General features: G+C 37.6%; 1 protein-coding gene across 1 annotated transcript; it reads right to left on the minus strand.

Moving 5' to 3' along the window:
* Nucleotides 1–1,696: 1,696 nt before the first annotated feature.
* On the minus strand, nucleotides 1,697–24,759 carry efhd2 (EF-hand domain family, member D2). Its single transcript, XM_017468474.3, has 4 exons — nucleotides 24,219–24,759; nucleotides 7,698–7,845; nucleotides 5,972–6,106; nucleotides 1,697–4,410 (listed from the first exon to the last, which is right to left on the minus strand). Exons 1-4 carry the CDS (start codon nucleotides 24,500–24,502, stop codon nucleotides 4,279–4,281), a joined length of 699 nt encoding a protein of 232 aa, XP_017323963.1. The 5' UTR covers nucleotides 24,503–24,759; the 3' UTR covers nucleotides 1,697–4,278.
* Between the last annotated feature and the right edge of the window lie 478 nt (nucleotides 24,760–25,237).

Raw genomic sequence — 25,237 nt, forward strand, 5'->3', positions numbered from 1 at the left:
AACCGGTTCTTTAAGTCATCCAAGGATTACGTCCTGCAGAAGACGTTGTGTGTCTCATTCTAGCTGCCAAGTCAGTAATTATGTAGCGATTGATAAGAATATCTGGGCCAAACTTCACAGACCTTTCTAATTCTGGCTGAAGGGGATGGAGAGTGTGAAGTGGAGGGAGAAAGATGTAACACACACACACAGGTTTAAATATATGTGAAAATAAAGACACAGTCAACAATTGGGAAAATGGGTTTTTTTTTGGGGTGTACGTGAGATTTTGTGTTGAAAAAGACAGGTTCTGTGTTATTGTACTCCTCACAGGAATGGGATATGCGCTTCATCTTGAACCCAGGTTTTATATCATATAAACAGAACAGACAGAATTTCAAGGAGAGATGTGACTTACAGTTCTCCATGTAGTCTGAGATTAATTTTAATCAGATCCGAAGTAACTTGCTACTTGAGTAGTCTTCTCATTGGATACTTTATTACTCTTACTTGAGTAATTTGTTTGGCTACTCTGCTCACCTCTGCAGAAAGAAAAAAAAAACCCTTTTCTACTTATGCTTTTGTGGCTAAATGGGCTCGGCAGCAACACTCCAAAAATCTAGTGGAAACCCTTCCCAGAAGAGTGGCGGTTATTATCAAGTCAGGTAGATATTTATCATCACAGCCATATATGGTGTGCAGTACACAGTGAGATCTATCTATCTATCGTCAGTCTATCAGTCTGGCTGAGATTTTATCCTCTAATATTTTGTGATTTCTAAATGTTATAAATGTAATCTGTAATTTACAAAATTGTGAGTAAAAAGTGACATTTTTAAATGTACTACAGCCAGAAACCTACTGAATCTGATGAAGTACTGAGTGTTGTGTGGAATATTTGCTCATTAATATCTCTTCCAAAGACTAATGATCTGCGCTTAGGCAAGTAACCTTAACCATCAGCACATCAGAGGTGTTTGGTTCTTACTAATCAGTTGTTTTAGTGAAATGACTGATGTAGATCTGAAAGATTAAGATTTAAACAATTTATTGCCATAAGAATGATACAAAAAACTACATCTATCAGCCATATATGAATAAGTATAAGCCTACACAAGGATGAGCCCCAAACCACCAACTGATCAAGACAGTGACTAAAAGATACAGCTAAAGATGGTCCAAGGCCACTGGAACCCATTCATTGTAATGTAAATGTGTGCAGAATTATTCTTTAAAAAAAAAAAAAAAAAAAGTTTGTTTTATTTGCTTGAGGCATAACTGAAAAAGAGAAATATTTTGTGTTTTGTTCTACCTTTGAGTTTTGGCTTTTTCAACTGAAGCAATAAAAATTGTGGCAGTTTCTTAACACAAAGCATCAATGGGATTGTTGTGAAAGTTACTAACAAAATCATAAGACTGTAATTCAAAAAGTTTTGACAGACTCTATGCTCTATATCTTAAGCCAGAGATTTTCAACTAATACTTGCACACTGCAGGAAGTCCAGGTTTACCTGCTTCAGGACTGGAACAAAAATACTCAAATCCAAGGCTTGGATCTGGAACTTCAAAAATGATTTAAAACCAAGTCTTGGGCAACACACACATTGCACTGGATCTGTTTTTCCTCTTACACTCTAAGAGCATGAATGATGTGTAATTGGACAAAGACAACACATATGATCTTCTGTATCTGTAAATCACTGCACACAGTCACTACTCATGAAAACATCTCTCAGTTTATGGTCACTTTTTTTTATGGTCAACAACACTTAATATTGAATTAATGGAATTATGTGAAAATTAGTAAAGCAAACAGAGCTTTGTTAAAACATTTGGCATGTCTTTACAGTGGAATCAAAAAAAAGACAGAAAATCAAAACAACATTGAGGAACAGTACAGTATTTCGGCTGCCTGCAGACAAGGTGGAGTTACAAATCACTGGTCCATTAACCACCAATCACTAAGTTACCAGTACATCCCTTTGCAATGGAAACACTGAAGTAAGTGAGAGGTAAAAAATAAAAGCAGACGTGGTCTGAGAGTTGGCTAATTGGACAACGTGCTGTGCTGGCTAGTGGTCAGCATAAAGTTCAAAGTCTTTCAATCTGGATTATAACATTCTCCATGTAATTTGATGAACATAATCACAATAAACCCTCTGACACATGAAATGTCATGCCTGACAACCTGGAAAATTTTAGAATGGCTACTTAAGCAGACACAGTTTATTGAATGGCTTGTGGAATCCATTTCTATATTCTGTACACTGAATCTTCCACAATGTCTTCGCGTACATTGTAATTTTATAATGTATACAAATATCTGGCATATCTGGTGTACATATTTTTCATAGCAAGTTAAATAATGATGGAGGATCACACAATTTTCATGTCCCTCAGGTACTCCAGTGTTTCCATCAGAAATCCACACACACTAGATTATTCACTCAAACCCCACATTTAATCTGCAGAACACTCAAATACATCTGAAGACATAAAGCTATGCAACATAGCCATGCATCTATTGTTTGTTTATTCATAATACAAAATCACAGACTGCCAGGGACTCCAAATATATGTACTTAACATGAATATAAATGGATGCATAGCAGACCACTAGCTCAAAAATAAAAAAAAATAAATGCAGAAAAATCTCACATTTAATCACAGAACAGCACTTCAACTGTGAGGAACACCTGATGTTGTGAAAGGAGACAAGTTTGTGAACAAGGATGGCATTTCAAGGAACGTTTTCAAAAAGGCCCCTCATCATACAAAACTAAAGGCAGTTTAGTTCTGCAACTTTATTTCTGGAAAAAATATTTGATTCTCTCGGTTACCTGTGCTGACACGTGCTGCAAATTGCACAAGTTTTAGCTTTAAATGTCAAACAACTGAAATTCAATTATGATTTAAAATCATTCAAATGGAAGCATGGAGACAATTTTGTCTACAACAATGTGCCCTTTTTCTCCAGAGTAAAACATTTGCAGAATTTAAAGTAATTAAAAATTAATTTGCCAGTCTGATGTTACACACCATGCAGAAAAAAAAAAAAAAAAATCTACTTGCCACAAAGTTAAAGACCAAATTTTAGTCTAAACGACTTTGCTGAGAGGTAAGCAACTATATTTTCATACTAGCACCAGACTACATTTCAAAAGAAGGATCGAAACATTTCCAAATGCTTAAATTTGTGTACTGGCTATAGCATGCACAAACACTGGCACCTGATGCTAAAGCATTAGTGCATGCAGTTAAAAGGAGGAGAGGAGTGTTTAACTCTGCACTCCTTATAATCTCTGATATCCCTCCTCCCTCATGAGCTTCTCAGATAAAACACAAACATGCACACAAGGTATGAACAAAGATGTCTGACACAAATCGGACAAATTAGTACTGATGATTGTGTGCTGTGCATTTTTCAAAAGGACTGGCTAGTTAAACAATAATACACTAACAAACAATAAGACAACATGACTACAGAATGGCATTCAGTGCTCCATAAGAATGGAAATGTTTATGTGCATGTGTGTGAACAAGAGAGACTCGACAGCAGTGACAAAGCAACAGAAGCTGATGTTAGAGATCCATTTAAGGGGGAAGATTGTCAGGGCATCACAGTTATCATTCAAAAAAATAAAACCCAACCAACACCACATGCATGTTAACACATTCCCTTCCAAGCCACAGTGTAAAAATACAGAACTCTTAAGCAAGGTTTAAGTTCATAATAATATTTGTTGTACTAATCCAGTTAGCAAGGATACCATGAAACCTAGACTTTATTCCACAACACATGATGCTGAATACAAGAGGGTCACAATGGACTGGATGCGCCGATATAATCCGACAGTTTAAAAACATTTTAAAAAATTCCCTTTAAAAGAGATACTCGCACCTCTTGCTTATTTGACTAAAGAACAATGTGACAGTGAAGTGAAATAGAAAGCACCTCACATATATGCAAAATGTGTGTTAAATTATAGCAGTAGAGAACAAATTAGGCAAGTGACACATCCAGTCCAGTGTAAAGAGACATGTCCTTAGAGTACTGCAAGTTCAAAATCAAGAGCGACAAATAGTGAGGATCTCAGTAGCCACTTCAACACCCTACTTAAAGGTCTAAGCTTGAAACTGACACTACGAGCCCTCACTAAGGGAGTGAACCTGGAATGGAAACCTCTAAAAGCGTTGCATAGTATCTCTGCCATGGTGCTCTGATAAACAGGAGACTGACACAAACAATGAGGAAGAGGAGGATGGTTAAAGCAGGGCACTAATAGGACAGGAAGCCGGTCATTTGAAGGCTGACTGCAGATTTTTGAATGCCGCTTGTCTCTGTTTCTTCTCCTCTGCCTGTCGTTTCTTCTCCTCCTGCTCGTTACGGATCTCCGCCTCAAAACGGTTCGACTCGTTAATGGCATGGACCTGGTACAAGAGAAATCAGCTGTTATTAATGACAGGTCGTAATATTTATGGTAACTTGCTAGAGCATTAAAACAAACCATATCAACTGTTATCTTGTGAAGCAGTCTCAATTAATTATAAAAATGTTATCTTTTTTTAAGGAAATGAATCTTGATAGTGCACCACAAGAATGGAAATGCTCCTACTAATATTGCAAAGTTCACTTGATTTGCCATTCATTTCTGTGGTCGCAAAATCCTGGAGGGACTGAAGAGAGAATAAAAGGATACCCTAATGTCAACCTGAATACCTTTTAATGTATTTTCAAATGTATTTTAAAAAGGTCTAATTTGCACTACTGATGCACAAACTAAAAATGAAAATAATACCTGGCATATAAGAAAACTGTCCATTTGATTCATTTTAAAGCAAGAATACAAAAAATACATCATCTGCAGAAGTCACATAAATCAAGTTTGTTTTTAAAATAGGTAATATCATTATGCACAAAATTTGGAGTTGTTTCAAGGCAGGTTTTAACCAGTTGCTGTTTTTTAACCATGTTTGGTTGTATTTATGCTGCATTTGGCAAGTTGTAATGACATCATTTCTTACTGCAAAACATTCGGTGTGCAAAGTGGGGAACAAACATGGACACCTCCATGAGAGCCTGTCTTTTCTTTGCTCTGTCAGAGCACATAAAGCTCATAAAAAGCTACTTCAATCACACTTTTACAGTTACAGGCCTGATTGGATATTAGTACCATTCTACTATAGTGAACTTCAGACATTCATGCAACATTTTGAACTGAAATTGCAGTACAGCAACAACAGCAGACAATAGTGATAGCATTAACAAGCTAGACAGCTAACATTAGTTAGTTATCATTCATATAACCAACTAACATTGATGATTGCCTTCTCAAAACATATGATCAGTGTTATAGGTTTAACAATGTACCGTGTCTGCTTGTTAATTGATCTACAGCTAAAACTGCTGTAAACTAATTTGAAAAGGTAGAGAAGGGGTCTGTTTACACTGTTCACAGTGTGCACATTCACAAACAGGGAAGGAACAGGCAGTTGAGAAGATCACCGCAAATTGACGAGTTAAAATTTCCAGTTGAGGAGGCATTTTCTGCGGCTTTTACTGGTTGGAGGTGGGAATTACAAGTTGCAACATCATCTCAAACACAGCATTTCCCCCAAAACATGTTTAGCAGGTAGTTTAACACATGGCCTTTTCTCACGCATGAATGACCCAGTATCATACACTGGATCTGTGTGCGCGTGTGCGCGCGGTCAAATGTTTTCACAACAGATCCAATTACATAAGGAAAAAATTTAATGTAAAAAAATTTAAAGAAAGAACTGCTTATAAATCCCAAAATCTAGGACCATGTAAACTCCAATGTAATACAATTTAATACTTAAATCCATTCATTGTTTAAAAAGAACAAAAAAGAAAAAAGAAAAAGCTAATCTAAACAAATTAAGAGCTTAAGGACCCGCCAACACCTTGAGACATGAAACTTGTTTATATGCTTTGAAGTAAATGGAAGAAAATGAAATAATGTATTACTTTGGCTTCAAAGAAAGACTTTGCTCCTTTCACACCCTCAGTGGACACGTCAATTTCAGAGAGACGAGCTAAGACACATAACCCGCTGTCCTCAGCCAGCTCCCCTGCTGCTGCCTTCCTGAAGATCAGGAGGAACTGGAGAATGGAAGGATAGATATTGTTTTCCACTATTATAAAAATATTAATGATCATAAACCAAGTAATTCCACATAGCATATTTCTGGGCATATTAAATGTTATACATTCGTGTGAAAAAATAAGTACACCCCATGGACGTTGTTGGCTTTTTTGACATATTTGGACAAACAAACATTTGATCATCTTTGAAACAGTGCCTATTAATGAAGTTGATAAACTCCATCAAATTACAAATAAAATTGACACATTGTAGAAATCTTCACAATTTAAAGTAACAAAAAACAAAATCAGTCATATGGAAAAAGTAAGTATACCCCTACATTTATCACACCTTCAAATCCATAAAATTAGATTAGAACCTGTTTAGGGAGAGCAGGTGTTATTTAAGATGTGAGATCACATCTAACGTCTGGTGTTCCTTTTGCCATTGAGAAGTGTGGAGTTATCATGCTAAGATTTAAAGAGTTCTGAAGGCCTTCAGAAAAAAAGTCTATGGATGCCTATGAGTCAGGCAAGGGATTTAAAAAGATCTCCAAATTATTGGAAATACATCATTCCACTGTAAGGAAAATCATCTACAAATGGCACAGGTTTCAAACAACTGCCAATTTGTCCATGACTGGCCGTCACAGTCCAAGAACAGACCGTCTGATGAAAAAGAAGTCTCCAAGAAAAGAGAAAAAAATAAATAAATAAGAGATTCACAAATTTGACCTGCATGCTAGGCGTGACAGGAATAAGCCTTTGTAAGACTACAATTTGTCAATGAGTTTGTCAAAGGCCAAGCCTTTTGGAAAAATGTGCTCTGGACAGATGAATCAAAGATAGAGTTGTTTGGCCACAGTAACAGCAGACATGTTTGGCACAGACCAAAGACAGCTTTTCAGGAGAAGCACCTCATACCACCTGTGAAGCACGGTGGTGAAAATGTTATGTTTGGGGTTGCTTCGCTTCCTCTGGGACTGTACTGCTTGTGTTCATTGATTCAACTATGGATTCTGCATCATATCAAAGAGGGCGTGAAGATAATATGAGGCCATCTGTCCAAAAGTTGAAGTTGAACTGAAAATGGACCTTTCAACAGGATAATGATCCTAAGCACACTAACAAATCCACCAAGGAACGGCTCTAAAAGAAGAAATGGAGAGTTATGGAATGGCCTAGTCAAAGCCTGGATTTGAATCCCATTGAAATGTTGTTGGGGGATTTGAAACAAGCAGTACATGCAAGAAAACCCTCAAACATCTTGCAACTGAAATAATACTGCATGGAAGAGTGGTAAAGAATTCCAGCAAACCAATAACAGAGGCTGGTGGACAATTATGCAAAAAAATGCCTTCAAGAAGTTATTCGTTCTAAACGGGCAATACAAGCTTCTGAGGCCAAGGGTGTACTTTTTCCATAGAAAAATCTCACATCTATTGATATTTCTGTTGAATAAATGATTGAAACTGTGCCTATTAACAAAGTTGATATACTTGAACAAAATCACAGACAATTAGCTTTTTCAAAGATGATCACATGTTTGCTTGTCCAAATATGTCAAAACAGCCACTTATTTTTTCCACATGACTGTATGATCACTTACCTCTCTGAAGTTCAGTTTGCCGTCCAAGTCTTCGTCCACCTCTTTGATCATATTCTTCAGGCCCATGTGAGTCTGTGGAGCACCGAGCTTCTCCATCATCAGCTTCAGCTCCATCAGGTCAATGTAGTTATCCTTCTCTGAGTCATACCTGCACACATACAAAGTTAAATGTTAATGCTAAATCCTTAAACAGTGCACCAAGTTAGAGCAGCAGAGGTCTGAGAAATATCCACTGTGACCTACGGGAGGGGGGGGGGGGGGGGGGGGGGGATCCATGATCACACAAGTGAAGAAACCTTGAGAGTAAAACAAAAACGGTACATGCAATCATAAAGCATAATTTGTTTCCATCTGTATTTAAGCAATACTTTGCTAATTGCATTGTCTGAAAGCTCTCGTTTAATCATGAAATCCATCTAGTCATTCAATTAAGGAAGGAAGGAAGCAAAAAAAAAAAAAAAAAAAAAAAAAAAAAAAAATCAAATCAGTTTTGGGCCAGAACTTAAAAACTGGGTCCTGCTGCACATGGATTCAAATTACACTCTCTCAAAAGAAAATTTTAATCTAGCACCTTTAAGGGTTCTTCAAATTGTCACTCCCTTTATAGGTCTAATGAAGAAATACTACAAAAGAAGGTTCTCATACAGCGTTTCCTTGTACGACACTACTGACTTTTTTTTTTAATTCTACAATACTAATACTACCATGTGACTGATGTGAACTGCAACAAGTGGAGAAAATCTATAATGGATATAGTGGGAGCGCACACACACACACACACACACACACACACACACACACACACACACACACACACTCAGGAAGAACATTAAACAAGCTACTTCCAGTTGACCTCGGTTATCATGTGCACAAGCACTCCTCCATACACACACACAGTTTAAAAATAGATAAGGTTGCTGAGGCAGCTAGGTCTAACCAGTGAAGCTGTGGAAGAGGAGTGAGGATCTCAGGCAGAACTTTTCCCCCATTGTTTTTACACATGTGTAAGCATGTTCTGGCCTCCTCCTTCATTTCCACATCTGTTTTGAGTGCACATCTGCGGTATACACTGAGCTCTTTCTCTTAAAAGAACAATATAAACATGACTATATGAAAATATTTAAATGACTAGCAGGAATGCATTATTTGCTTTTTACTGATATGGGGAATTTTACACCATTTTGCTTTAATTTACTTTTCATGAACTTAAATACACTCAAGTGAGTACAAAGTACGTACGGGAGGTTCTCTAGGGTCTTAAGATAAATTATCTTTGATGTTCATCAATTTTGTTGAATTCTTCCAATGATTGCACTTTATTTGGGGCTTTATTTCATTTGGCTTGATACTTTACAGATGGAACAATATTTTATAGGGGGTTGCAGTAAGTAAGTAAAGGAAATAGCTGTCCAATCAGTCTGGGTTGGATAGTTTAATGGCGTTTTCACACTTGGTCTGAATACTCCAGACCGCACCTGGGACCGATTCTGGGCTCATAATCACAGGTTTGCTTTCACATCCAATCCGTAGATTGATCACACAAATCCATAGACCACATTTGTGCATGCAGGTTTACAAAGTGGTAGGCTAAAGGACCATCCGTTTGTGTTTTTTTAATGTTAAATATTTAAAAATTATTTTCTTTTGGTAACAAAATGTTTTTGGATGCATCATCCACCAGGAATACCTGCAAACAAGCAGAATTTTTATCCATGCACAAAGGAGAGCTAATTACAGTGCTCTTGTCCCAAGAAAGTAACGAGAAAAGTTGAACCAATCACGTTACTCGGCAAGTGGAACAGAGCACGGACAGCATCCATGCCGGATGTGGAACACACTATGGGTTCGTTCAAGCAAACCCAAGACCACCATTTTCAAGAGGAGCAGCGATTGTTCTCTGGACCGATCCTGGCTCAAAAAAAAACAAACAAAAAAAAAACACAAAAAAAAACCCCCACTGACACTTCACTAATTGTACCAAACCCTCGACACAAACAATCCCAACAACAACATCCAAAAAATCTAGAGAACCCAACAAATCGCATGCATGTATTACCATTATGCCACTTCATATCGTGATTACGATGGGTCTTGAAATTTAGTGTGAAACACACATAAAAATGTAGTTTGTTGGAGATTTCACAGATTTACATATAGCAACCCTTTATGACAGCAGATTTGGTAACTCGTTATTTCAGAGGAGGCAACATTTCTAACAAAAAGGTCCTAGAAGGCAAAGAGAAGAAAAAAAATTCAATTTGACCACAAAAACCCTGGTGCATGTTTCTGGATATCTGTACTGCTATTTTTTCCAGATGTGCACCAAGCAATAGTAAGGAAACAGCAAGTCTGGTATGATCGCTCCATTTTTAGTATTTTTTAAAAAATTTAACAATACACTTGCTTTCTTCTGACTCAAAGACAAGACTTGTAAATACACAGTACAGCCTTCACCAGGATAAAGTTGACATGAAGTCAAAGTAACTGTCCTTAACGTTCCATATTCTGTCCTTTTCAGTGAACTGGCTTTACTTTCTGAACAATTTCATTCCAATTCAATCTGATCATTGTTTAGCTGAAAAAGCAAATAAGCATAGTTTAAGGTGACTCCCATGTCACTGTAGCAAGGGGTCAAAATCATAACAGCTCTGGATGCACCTCAGGATAATAGTTATTAGCATATTACACCATGTGCATCTTATTCTCAGTGGGCTCACCACAGTGGGTTGGTGCACCAGCATGTACTCAGTAATGGGTGTTTCTGCCTCATTAGCTCAGTACCCCCCATCCCTGAGCTCACTCTCTTCATGAATATGGAGTCTGGTTCTATCCATCTGTCTTCACAGCTGGCAACAGTACTACTATCTCCAGACAAAGGATTCCTGCTGATGTCTGTCTCACACCCCCACGTACACCTTTTACCCTGAATTAACTGTGTATTCCACAGTGTCTGACAACCTGCATTAATTATTCAGAATCTAATAAGCCTCTCTCTCTCTCTCTCTGTGTGTGTGTGTGTGTGTGTGTGTGTGTGTGTGTGTGTGTGTGTGTGTGTGTGTGTGTGTGTGTGTGTGTGTGTGTGCGCATGGCTCCGTGCGTGCGTGCGTGCATGGCTGCGTGCATGCGTTCGTGCATGGCTGTGTGCCTACTCTCAATTAAGCCTCAAATCGAGTTCCTGGGATGTCAAATCACCGTCACACTATCTGCTATATCAGGTCACACCTGACTCCATCTCTTTATGTTTCTCAACTAAACTAAAACCTACTTACCATATGACACTTAGCATGCTTAATGAAAGCGATGGCCGAGGCAGATAAAAGAATAGGAAGTCATGTACTGCAGCTGCACAATCAGCCATCAGGCTTCCTGAGAAGCAATGAAACCTCCAAACTATGAAACAAAGCTACATGTAATGAGACTTCAGTGTCAATGTGCACTAGCTACAGTTTGGGGACCACATAGAGGGAGAGAATGAGAATTAAAAAAAAGGTGAATTTCTCTCTCTCTTTAAAAAAAAAAATCTGTGTTCAAGTCACCCAAAAACAAGCAAAAACCACAAAAAAAAACAAACAAACACACACACGAGGACATGCTGTTGTTTAAAAAATAAAACAAAAACCATCAACAGGGTAATGTGAATTATTTTCCTATACAACAGCACACACTGATGTGCTTTATTCCATTTTATTCCACAGCACTTGCTGTGTATTAATATATTAATATCAATATATTAATGATAACATTAACGAATGGCACGTTGTACTTTTAACTAGAGATCGACCGATTTTTTTTATATAACCGATACCGATTATTTGCATGTTTATGTGCCTGATAACCGATATGCAGAACCAATATTTATCCATTGTTTTACTTCTGTTTTGACACCATGATAAACACCACTGAACTAAATGAACCGTTTTATTTATAAACAACTCAAGTTCATCTCCTTGCATACAAAACAAAACAACTCTTATTTATACACCAATAAAGAGGGGTCTAAAACAAACAAACAAAAAAAAAAACAGATGCAATGCTGCAAAATTCTCAAAATGCCCACAAGATGGCGCCATTTATTGGTAGATTCGATATTACAAAAGCAATACCTGGAAAAAAAAATATAAAATTTTTGGAAAAATAAATAAATTGGTTTAACCATTTAATGTTGTGAAATGTCCCCCAAATAAGTAACTCTTAGGAGCAGCTATGTGCAGTCTTTATAATGCAAACAACCGCCACCCAAAAAAAGTCCAGTGATTTTCATACTCCTGTCTAATTAGCATACTTATTACCATGAAGCAAGAACTAGGGCTTACATGTCACTTTACTTGAGGTCAAGAAGAGAGGCTCATCTGTAGATAGTCATAAAAATTTCAACAATGCTTTACTGTTGTCAGCAAACATTTCATGATTTGGTAAATACTACTACGTCAATAACTTGAACTCTGAACTTAGTGTAATAGTGAAAATACCAGAGAGGAAGAAGTCAGCATAAATGTCAGTTTCATGTGCAACTGTGAGGAACTTGAAAGCAGAGCTCCATTTTGACCAAATAAGTCAAGCTTTGCACCAGAGTGATTGAGGAAACTGGCCAAGGCCGCATTTCCTTGTGTAGTGCAATGAGGTAAAGTGAGTGCAATCAACTTTCCTGTAGATTAAATTTCAGTATTGACTCAGAGAGGACTTCCTGTTGTTGAATTAAGTAAATTATGTTATTAAATGCATTGTGGTTCATTAATAAGCTATACAGAACATGTAAATAAAATAATAAAGTGATACATAAACCATATGTGAACATATTAAAACATTAAGAACTTGCTTATAAATTAGGTTGATTTTTTATTTTTATTTATTTATTTTTTAAACACACACACACACACACACACACACACACACACACTTCTTGGAAGTTATCTATGAAAAGGGGGGAATTTTTTTTTTTTTTTCAATAAATAAAAAACATCACCTGAGGGGTTCTTACACATTCAGAAACTGGATACTGTTCGCAACCTGATATGGTATTTGAGTTAAAAATGCCCGACTGAAAGGGCATTAGAAAGCCATGCGATTTAAATGTCTTCATGAGAACTTGAAAATTGAATAATAAATCAATCATGTACTCAAGAGTTAAGGGGTGAAAGCACATTAAAAAGAAGCTTCAGTATGACAAAAAACCTTGACTACAGTTTCTCTCTCTTTTGTCATATATCATTTCACTACATGGTAACGTACAGTAGAAATGGGTTTGCCAGAAGGACTCCTCAGCCAACAGTAATGCACAACACACTGCTTTCTAATACATGTCACTCAATAATAAGCATGCCTAAAAACAAGAATAAGAACTGAGGATCTTTAAATATTTTTAATCTTCAACATGGTCTTGGTGTCTCCTCTTCTTCTTAGGGTGATACAGAAGTGAGCAGTGCAGTCTCCGGTGAACAGTTTTAATGAGTGTGTGAAGCCCTGTCTTTTTCTGAAGGAAATAACTGAAGGTGAACTCTGCATTCTGCCAGGAAGTCGAGTTAGATTGCTGAGATGGAAAGACTGGCCAATAGATAAAAGAGGAACTCAAGAAAGGGAATGTGAGGGCAATCAAGCACAACTGATCCCAAAATACTTGTTAGCATTGGCAAATTTCTGTGGTGTAAAACAAAAACAGTTTGGGATGTGTCATTATAGGAAAATAATCAACACCCCAAAGTTGATTCATTTCCAAATCATGGCATGTCCTGAAATACTGTTTCTAAAACAGAAATTTGCCAATGCTAACATCTATCTACAGTCATGTGAAAAGATAAGTACACCCCATGGAAATTACTGGAGTGGTTTTTATTTTATTTTATTTTTTTATTACATATTTGGACAAGCAAACATTTGATCCTCTCTGAAACAGTGCCTATTAATAAAGTTATCAAACACTATCAAATGACACATAAAATTGACATTTTGTAGTAATTTTCACAAAAAAAAAAAAAAAAAAAGATCAGTCACATGGACAAAGTACGCATGGCCTTCATTTATCACACCTTCAAATCCATAAAATTAGCATCAGTTGTTCAAAATCGGGGGCCAGTGTTGCAACTGTTGGTGTCAAAGTGCATGCTTCTACAACCAGAAAGAGATTGCACAAGTTTGACCTGCATGGGAGGCGTGCCAGGAAAAATCCATTGCGCTTGTTTGCCGTCAAACGGTTGAGCACTGCCGTGTGTGTACCTGTCCCTTTGCAAAATGCAGTGAAAACTCCCACACGACATTAATAGTGTGATTAAGGTGTTTACATGTTTGCAATGCACTTCGATAATGCGACTAAAACAAGAATACGCTACACGTCTTAATTCGATTTGTCTTTACTTTGAATATGACTTTAGCTGAATTAAGGTAATCGATAATCACTGTTTACATGGTAGATTTTTAGTCAGAGTATTGTCTTAAATCGGGTTAATATTGGAATATTGTTGTCCATGTAAATGTGTGTAGGGGCTTTGTGGGAAAAGTTTATACTGTGGGATTGTTCACTAAGTGGAGTTAATGAATGGAGAACAGTGGCTTTGTAGTGAGGGATGTAAGATTCTTCCCGAATTGGGTGTACAACGGCTAACTGTACACAGACACATTCTAATGGCCTGCTTTTGCCCAGAGAACCTCACCGTTTTTCAGGGTTTTCCCTACAAGAAAAAGGCTTAGGTGCAGTGTTTTTGTGGTGCGCCTTAAACCGAATGAATATAAAAAGGCATTTAGGACTCACAATGGTGAGGAGTTCAATGCTCTGAGGAAAAAACCAAACAAACAAACAAACAAACAAAAAAAAAACATGTGACTTGATCTCAAACTGTAATCTGGCAATAGGAATGAGCTGCCAATCAACAATCAGTGTTTGGACAAATGTTTGTGTGATTGGTGTGTGACAGAAGCTCATCGCCAAGCTAATCAAACAGCTGACTGGATAATTCTCTGTACCGTCACCTCGGGATGGTAGTTACAACCATTGACTCGGAAGCCATTGATAAGGTAAGCCTAAACAAAATAAATGAAGTATAATCTTTTTTGTTAGGGAGTAATTCTTGTGGATGTTAACAATAACAGATTGGTAATTGGTTAAGTTACGTTAGACAGCAAAGCTAGTTAGATGACGTTAAATAAAGATACCTAGACTGAACTAAAAAGTTAGCATCCAACATGGTTGGTAGCTAAATAAAGTTAGATTGCATTCACATGTAATGTTTTTTTCTGATAAAAACCGCTGACCAAAGCATTTTTTCATTCATATACAAATTATATATTATATATTATATATATATACACATATATATACATATACATACACACACACACACACACACACACACACACACACACACACACACACCCTTATATCCTTTCATGTCTCAGATCACACCTCACTGAAACCAGACGTTATGGTTAAATGAGCATACAAACCCCTAGAGTACAAGTTAAATCAACCTGAAATAACTGTTTGTTCAGGGGCTTGAACTGGAACAAATATGCTTCCCAACCTTATATTTAAAAAAAAAAAAAAAAAAAAAAAAAAAGTTTTTATTAATAACTATTGTGTGGACATAATTATAATGTTTTGTCTTGAATTATGTCTGGTTTGGATCATGCCATAGAATATGAGGTCATTTAATAAACTGTAATGACTATTCAATACATTAAGTCGTTTTTATCCAAATGTTACAAATGTCAAAAACAATGTTTTCTTTAAATCACCAGGCTTAAAGTGATTCCATGGTGCTATTGATTTATGTTTCACATAAGTACGTTATAAACAATAATGAAGTAGCCTGATAGATTGAAAGGTTTAGTCCTGTGGGAAAGCAGCCAGACAGTCTGTCCAGTTTCATTGTAGGTCTTCACTCTATTGATCATGCTCACCTTCTCCCTCTGCCAATCTGTGATTTAATCCTTGGTTGCTGAGCAACAGCTAACCAGTACAGACATGGGAAAACCCTCACTCACTGACACACCCATACAGATTGAGTACCATTTACTGTGATAGCCTACTTATGTTACAGATGTGTTCATATCAGAACCACATACATGTATAATGGAGCTCTGCTGTGTGTGCACAAGTGTGTGTGGAAAATTTATTTATTTGTTCTCTCTGCCCTGCCACAACAGCAGCACAGATTCCACTGACCACCATATGCTTCTCATGGTTCGAGATTAAGATAAAATTCAGGATGAATTTATTAATCAATACTCTGTTGATTTACACAGTATTTCTAGATGACTTCTCAAAACAAAACAAAACAAAACAAAAAAACACACACACACTAATTTTCAATATCCAATTTGCGAATAAGTGTGTAAAACGTTTAATCACTTTAACTTTGCAGTATAAGTAAATGAAGTTAGTGCGTTGTTCATTACATTCAAGATCATTACCTTTTCAGTAATGCAGTCTTCCTACACGCTCACATATAAAACACAATCTAAGTTATTAAACATGGCGATAATGTGTTTGCTAATTTCAAGAGAAAGCCATGCTTAAATGTGAACCTAGTGCAAAGCCATGTCTCTCCATAGTGCTTGTACAGACAGATTTAGTACAACTGGCTAAAAAGCATCACGTCGCTTATTATTAGCTAGCCAATAAGCAATATTTCACCTGTGGGATGAAATTGTTACTGGTATCAGATATATTCTACATGTAAGTGACTGATATGTTTCAGGAAATTGTCTATTAAAGAAGCCGTTTCACTCCCAGGAGCAGTCATAGTTTATTCGGACCACCTGGCTTGGCTTACATGGAATCATGTGGAATATGTCAGACCTGCTGTCAGTTCACAGTCATTTTTAAGCTGCTTTTAAAACAAAGCCATGTGGTGTCCGCAGCTTCCGGCCAGCTGTGAGACCTCAGAGCTCAGTCCCACTCTGCAAAGGGTCACGGGAAACTAAAGAGCTCACTTGTTGCTTTACTTCATGAAAAAAAAAAAATGAAAAGAAATCCCACAGAGAATCAGCTCAATTACAAGCCAGGCAAAACCATGTATAGTTATTAGTAATGGTGTTCTGGCAAATGTTTCAAAATGGCTGCAACCATAAAATACTGTGTCATTTTGAATAGACTTATAAATAATATTCGAAATTAATGGGCATATTTATTTTGTGACCGTGTAGAGACTGTGTGCTGCGCCACTGGGAATCTATAAAGACACAACATAGTTTGTTATTTGCTGGCTATTTATACAAACTTTTACATTTAAATGGCAATCCATAGAAACTGAGCCTCCATCTGGTCACTGTAAATCACTATTTTAGAAATGGCACAAAACAGCATCTTTTTTAAAAACAAAAACAAAAAAACCAAACAAACAAACAAAAAAAAAACCACACATCAGTAGAACTAGTTTTGGCTTCAGTTCTGACTGCAGTCACATTTTAGCAAACATCTGTCTTTCTTATATTTTAAAATGACTTAAAAGCAAATAAGATGTGATTCTGTCCATATGTATAATAATATATGGTGTATATGTAACTGAGAGCAGCATAATGCATGTCAAGTGTTAATAAAAAGAAAGACTCAGATTCAGAGCAGCAGTACACACTTTAAATATCCCAATTAGAGTATTCCCATCACTAAGCATTGTTTCCCAATTCTTCTGCAAGCTGACCATAATTAATAATAAACATGTCAAACATGGCAGATATTGACAACTTGGGTTATATGACTACCAGTAACTGGAGGAGTATTGGACTTTCACATGCCATAAAATTTGAAAGAAGGCTGTTATTTCATCTGATTCACAGGCATTAAATCACATGAGCTTAGCACAGCTACTGCTTAGATATTTCTCCCTTTTAAAAAAGTTCAGAACACTACTTGTAGTTACAGCCTGAATGCCTATTTTTACAATAACTGGACTTATGACTTATGAACTGTAGACGGTGGTTCATCTTTTAGTGGAGGAAAAATAATCACCCTGCACAGAGCTACAGAGGAAACCATTTCACAACTCCATTCCAACACGTTCGTATATAGTGGAGGAGTATAAAGCAGTCATGATGGAAGCAACAACATACAGGCTACCAACAGCAAAAAAGAAAAAAAAAGAAAAAACCAAACCCACACAGATGGAGGTCAGATTTATAATTCTGAATATTTGTAGGTGTCATACAAAAACATTCACGTGGGTAAATGTGGGCAAATCAGTAGCCCACACACCCAAGGTGATTAGTTGTTTTTTAATTCATAGTTGCATGTTGGGCAAGCATATTCCCTTAACTGACCCTTAAATTGCCTTACTGTCCAACTACAAGTACATCAAGATTTGGCTCTTGTTCAGAATTAAAAACCTTCTGGTAATATAATGCGTACTTAATAAATAGCACTCCTTTACTAGTTAAATGAATAAACAAACAAATAAATAAACTTTTTTCACCATTTCACTTTATTGTTTTCTATCAGCTCATGTTTCCAAGCTGAACAAATAATGTTCACCTCAGTGAACTCCTTTCTTCTTCAAGTGGCTTTTCCACCAGACAACTACTATTCACATTCAGTCTGAGTGATCCTGGCTCCCAAGTAGGCAGTTGTGAGTGAAATCCCAAGTCTGTTTACTGTGTTGGTTAAAAATGATTGAAAAATGCTTACATTTGAGATAATTAGACTCTTAGATTAAAGTGGGTTAAATATATTGCAAGAAAGTAGAAATTAAAGATAATCTCAGAGCAGTAGGAAGTAGGGACAAAAATAGTCTAGCGTATAGTTCAAAACAAAACCCCAGGGCTACAGGATACACTGTCCTGTTCAATCAATCAGCAATTATTCAGATTTTGGAAGAGTGCTTATCAGCTTCTTTGCCCTTCTCAGCACTGAGATTTAGATACATTTATGTGTGGCTATGCATATGAATAAATCAGCCATGAGTAACTACTTTATCATGCTATGAATCAGCATCAAATCTCAAGTGCAGAATACATTCCATTGCTTGTTTAAACTAGTCAGATCACTTCAACACAGGGAAGTACAGCTTATAAAAACGTCCAGATACTTCATGTCATGCCACCCCACACAGCCTTTCCGTCATAGTTTTGTCAAAATATATCAATGGTTACCGGTGCATTTATGTCCCGTCCCCCCCCCCCAGGTATTAAATTTGTAAAAATCAGTAAAAATCTAATTCTTAGATAAGAGTACAAGGTCTTGCTGCCAGTAAAAGTAAGCATTTAATGGAACAAATAGAAGTGGAGGTGAACCTGCAATTGAGGACACTCCCTCTGCTAAGATTACAAACCAGGTGATTAATCCACCTGCATCAGCCAATGACTGCAGACAGCTCAAAACCCGAAGAGCTTATTTTTAGCAGTGTCAGCGTACAGGACAGCAAGGGGACAATGTGAAAACCCTGAGAGTAAACATCCTGTACACAGTATGCACTGGGGAGGCCAGGTTGGGGAGAGGTGCAATCACTGAATTGCTGCGTTACGGAAAAAACTGTGTACTGAAAACATGCATATGGCTGTTCTTAATAAGTGGCCAAGTTTCTATAGTGCCTGCTGCTTCTGAGTCATTCAGTCGCATGGACATGTGGACAGTGAGTCATACAGTACGTAGGGGTGTGTAGGTGTGAGGTCTGCTAATATTCTTGCTTTCATGAAGTACCCAAAAAAAAACAACCACACACATTTAGTCAGCATACCCCACCACAGAAGAAAAAGCAAATGCGTTGCAAAGGGTTTTCATACTTTTTTTTATAGACACAAGTTCTCAGTGGCTCTTAAAAACTAGACACCTTTTCTTGCGTCGTCAAAATGTTAACCATCTTGCCCAGTTGAGAAAGAATGGAAAACCTTTATTCTAAAGTGTTTCTAGGAACATAAGAGTTGTATTCACATTCAAGGCTATCGGTGGGCAAAGAACACCACCATTCCTTTGTTCATAGAGGACCGGATCCAACAGAGCATACAGGCTTCTTTACCACAGGGGCTATGGAGGAATGAGGAAATGGGCAATTTTCATTCCCAGTGGAGAGCACAGAATCTCTATATAGGGATAAAGTACAGACGACCTACAGGGTAAGCGTTTATCTCGACATGGTTTTCTCTTATTTCATTAAGTTAAGAGGTGGGAGGAAACCAGAGAACCGGGAAGAAACCCACACGGACATGACTGTTAATGATTTAGGCTGTCTAGGCTTAATTACAATCACATGCTATGTCCTTTGAAAATCATGCTTTTTCATGATAGAAAAATGACTTATTTTCGTTTTAAAGCACCAACATCAACTGAGTGAGGTTATAACAAGACATGGCATGCCTTGTTATAGCCTAAACATTCCTAGCACTTCCTGATGTTACCTTAACAATTAAATATACCAAAAGAGAAACGGTGATGCACATGAAGATATGTATCGTCAAAAGTAGGAGCACAAGCTTTAATAATAATAATAATAATAATAATAATAATAATAATTTATAATGATGCCTTAGATTAATATAGTACTTTTCTAGGCACTCAAAGCCCTTTACATTGTATTGTACTTGTATCTACTTTCACAATTCAGCATGAATGCTGCTTAAAGAACCGAAACTCCCCCTCAAATGCACACACAGCACAGGGCCAATAAGCATATGCATTGAATGAATTAGGCAGATTGCCTTTGCTATTAACCCACTAATAGAAAAGAACAGAACCCAGCTGTGCTGGACAAACGGCTCCTGATGATTATGCGTTTATCTAGCTAACCATATTCAGACAAAATGCCACAGTTCTCAGTATACAACATGCACATCACTGCAGGCGTATTCACATTTCACAGATTAAATAAATAAATTAAATAATAGTCTGTAAGAGACACTGCAAAAGCAGCAGGTCTGTGCAACAGGTTCCTGTGGCCCGATTTCCTGAGAGCAACTCTTCACATGGGTGTGTCACCAGTTTCAGTAAATGTGTAAAATCTTGTTTACATGTAGTTTGTTTTCCCCATGCACATTTAGCAAGAAAAAGGATAAAAGTAAATTGTACAATAATGCTTACTATAGTAACTTGTACTAACTGTGCTCAGACTAAGTTAGCTCTGCTTTGAAACTTTACGTCTTACAATTTTTCATATGAGGCTTGCATTTGCATACGCAGATCCCAAACTAGGAGTTGAAATAAACTTGTGTTAAAAGGCCCAAAGCCCAGGCAGAGCCAGCATTGCTCCTCATCTGTTCTTAATATACAGCTTTGCTCTACACACAGATCACCAGCTTTTGTAGGCAAATCTGAAAGCTAATCTGTTCAAATGAAAACTATGATAACACCATCAAAGAAGAGAATACCAGCAAAATTCTGAAGTAGTAATGTAGAAGATGGGATTGTTGGTAGACAAGTAGACACCTGCTGCATGATTACATTGTGGAGACAATCTAGTACAACATTCTAGTGCAATAAAAACAAACACTTTCTTTAGGCAAAGCTTATATAATTTGACAGCTTGCTGATGGCATCCAGAACCCCAGCACCACCTCTGTGTTCATTTATAACCTCAAGCATCTCTTACTTTAGCATTCACAATGCACAACCGCAGTAAATCAATCGGAGCACATATTTGAATTTTAATTATTAAAAAGATGTTGTATTCAGTTCTAGGATTTCATACCACTAGAGAAAACATTAGTGGTTTTGCTATTTTTCATAAAACACGTGAAAACTGTTGTGAACAAACAATAATATGTAAGGAATAAAACATGAAAATATTCAAAAACAGGGTGTTGTGATGAACCACAAAGTTGATCATGAAACGTGTTTTATTCCTCATACCATAGCCATTTACCAATAACAAATATTTTTTTTTAAATCTACTCGAAAATCGAATTTAACAGAATTTCAAATACAGTCATGTGAGATAATAAGTACACCCCATGGAAATTGTTGGATTTTCTTCTTTTTTTTTTTAAACACATATGGACAAGCAAACATTTGATTCTCTTTGAAACCATACCTATTAATAAAAATTATCTTTGTGGTTTTGTTCAAGTATATCAACTTTATTAACAGGCACTGATTCAAACATGTCAAGAAAGCCAACAATTTCCATGGGTTGAACTTATTTTCTCACATGACTAGGTTCTTTTTCAGCATAATGCACCCATACACAGTGTGCAAGTTGAGCCATAATTTGATTAAAATGACACATAATTTGTAAAGTTGAGAAAATAATGTATGCCATAAGTGAGAAATTTATGTAGATCCATTTACTTGTATCAAACAACAACCACCAAAAAAAATTGGGCAAAAGTTTATGAAATGCATTAGATGCTTCCATAGTCATAGTGTTAAATGACTACATATAGAACATGGAATTTTAAACATACTAATGTGCATTTTCCCCCCTTTGAATACAGCGTCAAACTATGCAATCCGTTCTGATTCATTAATACATCCTAAAGCACAGAATCCCAGTCAAAGTTATAAAATTCAAACCAGAGTACAATCAGTACTTAAGTACAAAACTCCACAGGGCCATTCACTGCTCTGCACCTACACAATAGCCAGTTTATCACAAATAAATAAATAAATAAACAAATAAATAACATGCAAAAGGTCAGGATTAAAAAAGAAAAACCATTTCAGTTCATTTGGTTAATGTTTAACTACAAAGGCCAGTCGGCCACATCCCTTTTGCCACAACAATGCAAATGTCAGATCTGCTGACTGTTAGCAGAACACAGTTCCTGAGAAATGTATTCAAGAATGGCATCACAAGGAAAGAACTGGTTAAAAGATTTTTTGAATAACTGTATAAACACTGCCAGCGTGATTATACGTACAGCCTAGTCTAAGAGCTATTTCCGTCTTTTCTGATCAGATCTGCAGTGTCCCCTGAACAAAATGAATAAAGTCACCCCACCCATGTGACAAACTCAAACTCATAATAGCATACACGTCTTACAACAATCAACCCCCTTTTTATCAAACCAGCATAGATAAGAGTCTTGCATAATATCCCTTCTCCGGGCACAATACACTGGTCATAAACCTGAGCAGCAGTTTTTTCAGATAGCACATTACTGTACAAAACCCTTAGGGGGTTATTATTATCAGGAGCCTGTTATTGCTGCACCAGGGGCAGCAGTAACTGCAAGTCCTTCATGTGGGAGCATAAGAACACAAAGATCTCTGCATCTGTTATGTTGCATGAAATCGGCCAGAAAATGGACTGCTCTTGACAGGTTATCGCAGTCCAACAGCTGTTCATAAAGAGTCAGTGGACTCAATAGGGAAGTACGGCTTAACTGCAAGTTACAAAAACTGCAAGTTCCTAAAAATCTCAAAACCCTCTTCCTGCAAAACAAAGAAACAAAAAATTCTCACAAGTATACACTGTACTAAAAACGGCTTTTGTTTACAGCTCTGGCTGATTGTATAGTAGACGATTGTCTGTGGTGGTACAAAGACAGCTCTGTCTGTAACGCAGAAAATGAAGAAGCAAAAGTTTGGAGAGGAAGTGTGTGACACTATGGTCTCAATGCAACACTTCTTGTCCTATTAGAAAGACACCCAGTAACTGGGGTTATGAACCACAGCTGCTTGTCCCCATGGAGCCAGGAGAATATCTCCAGAGCATTCCCATATGGGGTTCATGCAGGATTTAGGCCACCAGAGCTGAGAAGGAACCCTGAAGAATTTTTTGAAATTGGTTTTGGCATTAAAGCATTACAGCAATGGGCATGGTGGACCAGGAACACAGGACAGGAGGGGTGCAGCATTTATATTTTATGTTATTCTATTTTTTGTCACACTTCCTCTGGGAACCACTTGTTCAAGACAATTAACCATCTAGACCACATTTTGTAAATCACTCAAGAAAACTCTACACCATGTTATGCATTTTTCCAAAACACTGAATCTGCATCAAAGAAATGATCTCAGTTTGCAGGCATTAAGTAGTTTGTGTGTGTGTGTGTCTCAGGAAGCATAAGTGAAGGCAGTCTGGGTGGGGCTGGCCAAGATCTTGGAATTATGGGACACACCTATAGTGACACTCACTTGTGTGCTTTTAAAGATCACCACACAAATGCATGCAGTATATGCACTGAAGATTACTGCAGATTGCATTACAGATTTATGTGATGATCATAAACAAGCTCAACAGCAAGAGCAACTGAGTGCTAATCTTAAAAATACTCAATTGTATGCAACGTTACGAAACAAAGACAGATGAGACAGATGAAACAGGGACCGATGGGACAGATGAAACAGGGACAGATGGGACAGATGAAACAGGGACAGATGGAACAGATGAGACGGGGACAGATGAGACAGATGAGACAGATGGGATAGATGAGACAGATGAGAAAGGGACAGGACACTGATTGTTTGAAGACTCTGCTGTTATGGCGTGGATTGCAGAACCAATATTATAAGCTCCACGAGGGCACTACATAGGTAACAGTCTATGAAATAATGGATTGCACACCCTATATGTAGAAGGTGCTCAGAAAGCAATGTCAGGACAAGTGAGATATTTTGCGTGTAACTGAGTGTTCATAACAACTCTGTGCGTGCGTACTTACAATTTAAACATTTTCTCCATGTCCTTAATCTGCTTCCTGGAGAACTCCTTGAACTCAGTGTACGGGTTGAACACCTTCATGCTGGGCTGCTGGTGCTCGCCCATTCCCTCGTTCAGCTCGCCTCGCCGCAGAAGTTTGGCTCCCAGCTCCGAGTCGGCATTGGCAGTGCTCGCTTTCTCGTGCGCGCCGTTCTCATGACCCTCGTCCACGGCGTGCGGCTCCTCCTCGCCCTCCTCTATCTTCAGCCGCCGGTGAAGCTTCGCCGACAGCTCGTTCGAGGCCATTTTCCTCTCTTTAACTGGTTATCACAAGCTCGCTGCCCGCTAGACAAACCACATGGGTTATAAAGCACTTCAGTCTACAACGTCCGCAATTCGTACGCGACTGTCTTCAGTGAGTAAAACCCTGAGTATGTGCTTGTACGTCGTTTATCTTAAAAATGTAGCGAGCGAGCTTAACGACGCTGGTCAACGGTTCATTCGGCGTCCCGCACGATTCAAACAGACAGCGCGCGCCTGTGTGTAGCGCTCGCGTGAATAGCAGTAGAATAACTACTCACTTCCGGGTGACGTGACGCCACGCCTCTTAAAGCGGCCACACACAAGAAGGGCCTGTCTGCGTCCTGCAAACCACGCCCATTTCAAGGAACGCCTACTAGCAAATCACACAACTACACAACATACAGTAGGCGCGCGAATTTCAATGTCCTTATTTGTTGTGGGCGTAACTTGTAGTAGTGGTCGTTCTTTGTAAGGGGCGTGGTTTGTAGGGGGGCGTGGTTTGTAATATTTCAGTTATGCAGAAGGATACTCTTGGCTAAATAGTTAGTTTTAATTTATAAAGCACATTTAAAACAACAATATTTGTTTAAAGTGTTGTACATATATAAGAATAGCATTGAGACTAAATAAAAATTAAGACAGGGCACAAGAAACAAAGAATAATGCTAAGAGATGAAATAGTAATAATAGACCATAACATCATTTCCATGAACAAGTTCTTTGTAATGTTCCCATTAC

The sequence above is a fragment of the Ictalurus punctatus genome, chromosome 5, assembly GCF_001660625.3.
Source record: "Ictalurus punctatus breed USDA103 chromosome 5, Coco_2.0, whole genome shotgun sequence".
Lineage (NCBI taxonomy): Eukaryota > Metazoa > Chordata > Actinopteri > Siluriformes > Ictaluridae > Ictalurus > Ictalurus punctatus.